This window comes from Aristolochia californica, unplaced genomic scaffold (genome assembly GCF_029961685.1).
Source record: "Aristolochia californica isolate CCGP_79_NKW_82.1479 unplaced genomic scaffold, dmAriCali1.0.hap1 SCAF_6, whole genome shotgun sequence".
Classification (NCBI taxonomy): Eukaryota; Viridiplantae; Streptophyta; class Magnoliopsida; order Piperales; family Aristolochiaceae; genus Aristolochia; species Aristolochia californica.
The window spans coordinates 5,093,302-5,103,318 of NW_027182257.1; the positions used below are offsets into that span (position 1 = coordinate 5,093,302).

Here is a 10,017-nt window from a genome sequence, read left to right on the forward strand (position 1 = left end):
GACAGAAATGAAGTCTGTTAAGATATATGTATGGGGTGGTAATTTTCAATGGTTATATGTCCCTCAGAAGATAGTAGGAAGTTTGTCTTTACCTTAGAGTTCTATGTCTCAACTTTCAGTTTAATTTGGGTTGTATTTAGGAACATATAAGTGTTTTTATGTAGAGGGGCAGCATTGTAAATTGAAACCATTTTCACTTAAGTGAGTTTATAGGAAAGGGGGAGGTTGAATACTAGCCCCCAACAAGTGCTCCTTCTTTGCACTCTTCTCGTCTCCTTTGTGCACATCTCTCTTCTTCTTTCATTCCTTTCTCTCCTTTATTATCACTTTTTATGAAGTCCATGCAGTGGATGACACTGAGGATTTCTGACCGTTGTTCAAGTGCATACAACCAGACCAATTTACTTCCTTATATAACATAAAATAAAATGTAATTGCAGTGTAGTTCCCTTGAAAAGATAAACTCAAAAGACACTTATAAATCCTGGGTGACCAGGCAACCCAATTCAGACTCTTACAAGTAAATGAAGTGTTTAAAAATTAAATAGAGTAAAAATGCTATTTTTTTTTAAATGGACGAACCACATGGGTAAACCTTACCTGTATGCGGAAAAACCGTAGTGTTGACAAAATGATGCACCCCAACACCAAACGGACTACGCATTGAAATATATATTAGTAAATAACAAGTTAAGATATAATAGGTAAAAAATATCTCAATAGAAACAAAAACAAAAGCATAATTAAATAAGCAGAAACAAGCAATGAAGCAAGTAATTTTTACTCATTGAGATTTATCCAGCAAAAAAAAACAACATGTCTGCATGCATGATAGGCAACCTTAATTCCTAAGCACTTGCAATGCAACTGAAGATAGGCTCTGAACCAGTCCTATAATTTAAAGAACTCCAGAGCAAAACAAAGTTCAGGAAACAAATGCAAAGTTTTTTGGGGGAAGGGAGGTTTGTAAAGGAGCATACATGTAACATCCCAAGATCACAGGTGGTGGATTGGGCCTTTTGCTCAATGGCCACATGGGAGGGTTCCTAGTGTGAGGTAATGTGTTCAAGTTTCGCCACGGAATGAGGTGCATTAGGTGTGAGTGATCAACAATTAAAAAAAAAGTACTTTGGAATCATAATAATAGCCCTTGATGGCCAAGCAAAGCCACATTTTCCAGCATATTGATTTTTGTACAATGTAGTGATTTTAAGCATTAGTCCATCTAGAATATTTAAGACTTTCTTTAACCACTTCGATATAAGAATGAAGTCACAGTAACTTGAAAGAGTATCAACAAACTAACCTGCAATAAGCCCATAAATCTTTGGCAAACGTAATAATTGCAGAATTAGCACAACTGGTGAAGCCAAACATGATATGAAGATGGCACCTACGAGGGAAGGGAGCAGAAATAAGACAATTCAACCTTGTTAACCAGCTCCATCAACAAGCCCACATTAAAAATGTGTTGTAAGTTTCACTTAAAAAAGTACACTGAAAATATTAAAAAATGTAAGAAAAAATGCTGATAGAGTCCAACATATGTCAAATAATTAATAGATAATAGATGAGAAATTAAATGAAAAATATTCAAAGCAAATAAAATTCACATTTGGTTAAACAGCACAAAACATAAAAGAGAAGCGTATATGTATAAAAGGATTCCTGTGATAAAACAACAAAAGCTGGAGATGTGAATTTTTTTCATATACTTATAGTTGCAAATGTGAATAATACCTAGACAATCCTAAATATAATTGTTGGTAGGTAAAGTCCTACCATTAAGTGAGCGCCATGTCTCAAGCTAGTTATCTGAGAGTGTGGCTTATTTTTGTTGGAAAATAATCCCATATGTTAAGGGATTAAACTTATTAGTTTGGAAAAAACCTTTTCACTGAGACTTTGAAAGAAAGCAGCCAATTTAACAGCAATAACTTTTCAAAATAAAAATAACAGCAATAAACAAAACATATCATCAAAAGACTTCAAAAGCATAAGCATGTTTGTCATATCACAACAGATGGCAATGCTTTGATTGATACATCTATGATATGGACCTGCACGATAGGCATATCAGCAATACATGGACTCATACTAGCTGAAGTGGCTGATATGTGCTGGACATTCACGTTGCCCTTCTGTTACCTCAAAAAAATATGGAAAACCATGTTCCACAGTACATGGGAGCAATACAACTGAGTAATGGAAGTATCACAATTTGAAATGGAATCAAACATATTTGATAGTATAACATAGAAGCGTCGGAGATTAACCTATGAAAGTGCGTGGGACAACTCCCGGAAAGTCCAAATGATCGTACTGTTTTCAAGGAAATGAAGAGGTCTTTAAGCAACAACTCGATCACATCGAGTATAAAACATCATGCCATTCTTGTATTACAAATAAAAAACAAAAAAACAAAAAAAAAAAAGAACAAACACAAGATCCAAGAATGAAATGAGAAACTTGCCTTCTGTAGGTCATATTGATGATAAAGAACATCGTGCATTGCCTAACCAACATAGCCAGAGTGACAAAAAGGAAAATAAAAGGCCCAAAACACTAGTTAGTGATAAATAATGCGGCAATTTCACCAGAAACTTGAAACGGATGCGAGAGAAAGGGAAAAATTACATGCAGCATTCAATTTACAAGGTGTCCTAAAGCACTTCGAAGACAGAAAATAAGTAATTCTTGAGAAACCAGTCACTGGAAAGATACTGCGAGGAACACTCAGATAAACAAGAAAGTGAGAAAAAGACTTGACGTTTATTCTTTCATTTCCATGCAATCTCGAGTCCCATACATAAGAATAATTCCAAGTCCTCCGTCAAGTATTTTATGCAGCTCCGATGTTCTTCTGATATTTCGAATAAGACAAAACTAATTCAAAACAGTACGGGAGGGGAAAACAAACTTTTTCCAAGTACCTGGATGTTAAAACTCTCTTCAACCTTGGTGTAGGGTATCGTGAATACATAAAATGCTGCAATTGATCCCAGCAGCAAATCCCAACCTGGAACCAGTCACTTTTATATAAACCGTAAAATGAAATAGGTATTCTAGTTGAAATGTTTGAGAAAAAATGAATTTATACCGTAAAGACGGAGGAATTTGGTCATTTTGCTGCCTGGGGGCTCTGAACTTTCACCTACCATTGCCGTAGCAGTGAGCGGGGGCAACATTCACTACTCGGTACCGAGAATTAAGAAGAGAGCCACAACCATCAAACTTGTGAAAAATATCTAAAATACCCTCCGGACTTTTTGTATTTCTAAGTATTCTATTAACTATTTATTTTATTTTTTTCACTCAACCCCATTACAAACAAAAACATCCATACAAATCCTTCTCCAATGGAGTTCTCTAACTTCAACTGAAAATCATTCTATTACAAAAATACCCCGACCCTTAAGTGAAAATCTTAAATAAGTAGTTCATAATCAAAAATGTATCGGTGTTTCTCTACAAAAAATCCAAAAATGATTCTTTCTTAAAAATATCCTTTAGGGCATGTTTAGAACCCACATAAAAGAAAAAAAAAGGAAGAAAGAGGTATTTTTCATTGTTTGGCAATAAAAAAATATAAGAGAAAAATTCACTTTCTCTCACAAAATGATGGAATTTGGGGAAAAAATAAAAGAAATGGAAACTTGAGAGACTTTTAATCATCAAAATTTAAATTTATGAATTTTATTTTCTTTTTCCACATATATCTAAACAAGAAAAACTATATTCTCTTCTATTTTTTCTCTCATTTTCTATGGGCATCCAAACAAGAAGAAAAAAACTTCTTTTTTTTTCTTTTCTTTTTCTCTTTCGTTTCTTCTCTCTCCATTTTCTATGTTCCAAAAACACCCTTAGGAAAGTATCCATAAATGAAGTCTCTATAAATCAATGGATAGGAATGATCACAAGTTGTATTTATTACATTAATTTGTCAAATCAAGTCATAATTTAAAAATATAAGGATGAGAATGTAAAGATTTTTGCATAAATAAGGCTCTCTATTAGGGGGTGGTATCGAATCGAGCTGGTTCGTGAGCGGTTTGAGCTCAGCTCGATTCCGGCTCTGTTCAATTCAGTTTATATAGATTTCGAACCGAGTTTGAGATCCAAATTAGGTTGGTTTAAGTTAACGAACCAAGCTCGAACGAACCATGGTTCGGTTTGGAAACTCGCGAGCTTACTCGTTAACTTAATGAGGGCCCGAGCCGACTTGTTTCATTCATCGGAACTGGGGAATCAGGATAGTCAGGCAAGTGAGCGAAAATGGGGATTTTGAGATTTCGTCTTCTTATTCTTTGTTCTTCCTCTTCAATTTCTTCCTCTTTGATTTCTTCCTCCGATCTTCGTTCTTTTATTCTTTATCTTTTTTTTTTCTTTGCCGACATAGCAGTGATTTTTTTTTCATTTTTACTCTCTTTGCGCTTTCGTTGCTGTATGGACGGAAGATCCACTGTCGTCCCATAAGATATGACCTTACCAAAGTCTCCACCTCTGGCAATTGGTCGAATGACCGTCAAGGATGTAGCAATGGCAGAAATGGAGGAGACCTCTACTTCTCTCATCCCCTCTTGTTGGGGGTTTTCAACCTCCCTTTTTCGACACTATGCAACGAAATAGAGGGGAGATTTGCCAATGTAAGTAAGAAATATAAATTTTCCAACACTCCCTTAGCTGAAAATCTTTCCTTCAAACGTCCTATTTTTTAACTCTCAAAGAATGAACGACCCCCCTTCTGTGCCCACTTGTTCATTCTCGTGACAATCCGGTAGCAAATAGAGAGAAGAGAAAATGGAAGAAACACTCTGCTTTTCACTAATCATTAAAAAAATAAAGATTTTTTTGACTAATCTAATGCTCGCCAGTGTAGATATATTTAATCCATTTCATGTAAAAATAGAGAATGATGATGGGGGAGGGGAGTGCTTTTAAGTAGAGAAGAGGACAGTAGAATGTAGAAAAGGTAATTGCAATGTCTTGGGAAAAGGAAGAGACATTATTCTACAGTTTTATTATTTTAAAAGTATCTTGGTAAGAGAGAAAGGAGATTACATTCTCAATGTTAATTGTTATACCATTATTTCCCTTAGATATATCACACAGATAAGTAGGGGTGGCATCGAACTGAGTCGGTTCCCTTGCGGCGCAAGCTTGGTTCAGTTTCGACTCGGTTCAATTCGGTTTATCTAGACCTCGTTTAAGTTAACGAGCCGAGTTCGATTGAACCATGGTTCGGTTCGAAAGCTCGTGAGTCAGCTCGTTAACTTAACGAGCGACCCAGGGAGGCAGGAGGTAGGAGCAGGAGTGGACGAGTCGTCTTCGACTTTGAGTTCAATATTTTCGTTATGGCTTCTCTGGAATCAGGGGAAGAGGGAAGAGGTCGCCAAGCTATGGATTCAAAATTCGAGGCTTCAAAATTGGGTAGGTGCAGAAGGAATTCCATCTGCTAGATCTAATAAATTCAGAGGAGATGACACTGGATCAAGTAGAGTACGCAAGGTCACCAAGCTATGGATTCCTCCATTTCAGGCAATGAAGTGCTTCCAAGCCTTCTGAGGAGCCATCTTTTAGTTTCACTGGATTAGAAAGAAGGAATAGAATCTCTTTTGCTCCTTCGTGTTTTTCGTCAATAAAGCACATACTTTTTGTGTGTGTGTGTGTGTGTTTGTGTTGTCGTCTTCAATTGATCTTGATTGTGTGGCTGCGTTGCCGTCTTCGATTGATCTCAGACTGTTTCGTCTCTAAGTCGGGCCGGCACCCTTGCCTGGTCCGGTGTTTGTCTCCTCCGTTTCAACGGGAGAGGAGCATAGAGAAACCCATACAGGGGTTTAAGTAGCAATAATAGCATATTCTAATAGAAACTGATTCAAAAAATATGTTGATGCCAAATCTATTTTTTTTCTTTTGTAAATTTTGGTTTGCATAAGTTAACTATTTAATTTTCTAGATGATGATTGTTCTTTAACATTTTGTCTTAGGTCGTTGGCGATGTGCTAAGGATTCGTCAAATACTACCAATTTAATCAGGTAAATACTACTATTTCATATTCTTATGGGATCTCCTAAGGAAAAACATACATATTTGTGTCTTTTTATTTGTTACATCAAATGCTTCTCTTACGTGAGAACATTTTGTACCTTATTAAGCCCAGATGAATAATCTCTTTTTTATTTAGTTGAATAATAGACCTAGGAATTTTGAATGTCAATAATTTTCAGAGAGAGAGAGAGGAAATGCAAAACTGCTCCATTTTTATAGATGATTTTTTTTAATAAAGTGTATGCATAATTATTCAGATTTTAAGAATAATTTTATGCAGAATGTATAGATAATTTTATATACAATTAATTTGACATGTATTTTATGCAAAGTTTTAAATATAGGTGGAAGCTCGAGCTTGAACTCGGTTAAAATTATTGGGCTCAAACTCGATAACAATTTTAGGCTCAAGGTTGGGCTCGGCTCGAACTCGAGTTCAAAATATTTAAATCAAACAAGGATCGAACATAGGCAGGTTCAGGCTCGGCTAGGCTCGATGCCACCCCTACTCTCTATAGTCTGATCATGAAGGTTTTTCTATGTCATAGAGCATAATATTTTTTAAACGAAGAAGTCTACATAGATTATAGTCTTGAATGATTCTTTTAACAAACTATTAAATCTACATTATAAACAATGATAAAGTTGTTTTCAGATTTGGAAGTTTCCTCCCTTGATATAAAAAGCAATGTTCACAATTTTGCCAATTAAGATGAAATAGAGCAATGGGGTAACTTTTGTAATAGAACATTTTTTAATAGAAGTTGAGATATCTTTTTTCTTTTAGTGGGGTTGTCAAAAAGAAAATTAAACTTAATGGATATTTTAGAAATACAAAAAATGTAGAGGGTTAGGGTAGCATCGAACCAAGCGGGTTCGTGAATAGCTCAATATCGGCTTGATTCGGTTCAAATTATTTCAATCTCGAATTGAATTTGAGATTGAGATTGGATTCGTTTTAGTAAACGAACTGAATTCAAACCAACAACGGTTCAGTTCCCCAGTTCACCAGTTGGTTCGTTTACTTAAACTAGCGAGAGCGAAGCAGAGGGGCCGATTTATTCTGCTTTTAGTAGTTTGTCATCTTCGACTCTTTGGGTATGCATTTTGTTGAGACGACAGAGTAGGGGAGCCACTTCACGACTCCATCTCTCCGCCTTCGAAATCCAATCTTCCTTCAACAATAACTAGCAATGTTGCCTATTTCAATCATTCCTCAACCTCTCCACCATGTACATCTTCAAGCATCCTCGATTTCTTCGTCTCTCCAACAAATTTGAGCATTGCCAAGGGTGTTGTCGATTGAAGCCATAGAATAGATAGGTAAGTTGATCTTTCCTAGTTTGATTCCCTTCAATGTACTTGTAAAATTTTTTGCCAGCTTCGTCTAAAATTTATGCCAGATGCAACTGCAAAATTTTTAAAACTTCTTTGGCCTCTTTTGATAAGAAAACTTCTCTATATTCAAAATTTACCCAATTTTGCATTCTCCCTAGAAACTAATTTTTGAGTTAGCATTTTTTGAAAAGGACACGAACCAATTTTTGAGTTAAGCATTTCTTGGATCCTTGTTTCATGAGCTACAAAGTATCCTAATTTTATAGATCCCATTTAAGAGAGAGTTGTTATGGGAATGTTGACTCTATATATGTTTTTCTGATACCATGAGTTTTGTTGGAATTTTAGTAGGAAAGATTGATTCCATGAATGTGTTGGTTGCTATACCGATGGGGATATTTTGGTTGCATGGTCTATTAACATTTTTTTCAATTTTTATGTACGAAGTCATGGTCACCTTAGTGCTATTACTTATTAGAGCTTCGAATCAGGGGTCTTCTTCCAAATGCTCTTTTTTTGGTCGCCATTACCATATTCCTTTGATTCGTAAACCAAAATAGTCTTACTATAAACTAGAAGGAGATTTAACCTTTTTGTGAACGGGAGGTTTAGCTCCTCTTGTTCATGGGATTGCGCTTTTGTTCTTTTGTAATCTTCTTTCTATTTCAAAAACTGGGTTGGATTCTAGTACGATTTATTTTAGTTTTCATTATGACTTTGTATCTTTGCTTTCTTTCTTTCCACATATTAAAAAACTAATCTAACTTTGTAGCTTGTACTAGATAAATTATGAGTTGAAGGCAATTTTACGAAAAACAGTTGGTTAGACAATTTAGAAAATGAATCATTCTTGGAGTCAATAGTCGCATGGGACCTAGAGATACCAATTGGAGAGTCATCTTCCAAAATCTCAAAGATAAAATAGTGATCATATTCTAATTGTTGGAATTTTATATTTTACCACAATGTTACACCCTTTTCCTGCCAACCTTATTTGTAGACTATTGGTATACAAAGAACATTTCCCGTCAAGTACTTTTGGACCATCTAGAAACCAGGTTTAGAAGCTTTCGTTGACCTTGGATTGTTTATGTGCCCCTTAGTATAACTTCAGGTGCATTCTTTTTGGAAATGGATTCTCTTTTGGGATAAGTTAGTTGTCCTAATCTATTCATACTCTCGTGGTTACATGAGAGCTTTTTGTAGTTTTTATAACTTCAAACCAGACTAGGATTTTACTGTGCTAGAAAATATATGCTTTAAGACCTTGTGCTGAGATTAACTTCCTCTAATGTAATGAGTTATTCGTTTAGAGTCTTCCCCATCAATTGATCGTTGTAGAAGTATCAAAGTCTATGGAATTGCATGTCCTTGCTACTAGTGCTTCTTGAAAAATTATCTTCTTCGCATTATCATATGACTTGTTACTGTTTTCAAATATTATAAAATGTTGCTATTTTTTCTAAATTTTAAGAATTTATATATATTTATTAATTTTTTACTTTTTTTCCATTTATTTACCCTTTAACACAATTGTTAATTGGTAAATAAATAGAATACGAAAGCCTTAAAAAATAATTGGACGAAACATATATGGAATACTTGAATTGTAATTAGTCAAGGAGCATGGACCACCAAATATGCATTTGAGGCTTATGGAGGGGCCTCTTAAACATACTCTACTGATATTTGTCATCCCTAGCATTCACTTCATTGGAATGAAATTTACATTTGAAGGCTATGGCCTACACATGTTTCAGGGGATTGTTTGCAATAGAATTCCCTCACTTCCCTCAAGTTGATTGGTGGGTGTGGAAATTCACAAAATATAGACAAATTCCTATCTGGTTGTTACTCGAATGCTAGCTAAATCCATAGTGTCAAGGTCCAATAGATATAAATTTGAAAAACTTTCCATAAATAAAGTACTAGAATAAGATAGTAGAAGGGCAACAACTTGTGTTAGCTCAGGTGGCGTCTCAAGAGGGAAGTGAATTGAGATATAAACTAAATATAAGCTCTTATGGTGCAATCAAAAGAAAACAATAAACAAAATGGAAGAAAATGCACACAACCATAAGCAGGTAAGGATTATTTATTATCAATGTTCCCCTAGTGGTAATCATTGCCTAAGAACCTTTGTTTGAAAAAAAAAATCATTAATATGCTCTATTAGCTGAGTTATACAAAGAGATTTTGGTTCTCTCTAAGCCAAATGTAATCCCCAATTACACAATTTAATATTTTCCTAAGAGGTTCAATACAAACTAGTTCTCTACTCTAGTAAAAACTCCCTTTCTAGATTTCAAGTTCTAGAATACCAATTCTTCTTGCTTTAAGGTACTAGAGAACCTCTATTAAAGAAAATTAAAATACAAAAGAGTAAAATAAAACTCACAGCTTTCTTTTGGAGAGATAGCCTTTCTACTTGTGAAATCTAAACTTCCAAATATTTAAGTAGATGAAATGAAGTGTATGGATCTTGATGGAACTTTGAATGCAAAAAAATTGAAGAGAGATTGGAAGATTTAGCCAATTTAGAGTTTTTCTCTTCAAAAGGGTAATATCAGAATTTGAAGCACAAAAATATTCTTCTAGAGGTTTGGTATACCAATATAAACTCACTTGAT

The 10,017-nt window shown here is 34.9% G+C and overlaps 1 protein-coding gene across 2 annotated transcripts in view; it reads right to left on the reverse strand.

Moving 5' to 3' along the window:
- The window catches only part of LOC137934163 (dol-P-Man:Man(7)GlcNAc(2)-PP-Dol alpha-1,6-mannosyltransferase), a 62,649-nt gene extending 59,486 nt beyond the window's left edge, over positions 1-3,163 (reverse strand). Inside the window, exons 1-6 of one of the 2 annotated variants that reach the window (XM_068778415.1) lie at positions 3,101-3,163; positions 2,934-3,019; positions 2,474-2,515; positions 2,277-2,322; positions 1,307-1,393; positions 601-656 (exon numbers count right to left, since the gene is read on the reverse strand). In XM_068778415.1, the coding sequence (XP_068634516.1) occupies positions 601-656; positions 1,307-1,393; positions 2,277-2,322; positions 2,474-2,515; positions 2,934-3,019; positions 3,101-3,161 (378 nt within the window). In that variant the 5' untranslated portion in view covers positions 3,162-3,163. Of the gene's footprint in view, positions 1-600; positions 657-1,306; positions 1,394-2,276; positions 2,323-2,473; positions 2,516-2,637; positions 2,662-2,933; positions 3,020-3,100 lie in introns of those variants that run through there. The other variant, XM_068778416.1, reaches the window with a different exon arrangement.
- Between the last annotated feature and the right edge of the window lie 6,854 nt (positions 3,164-10,017).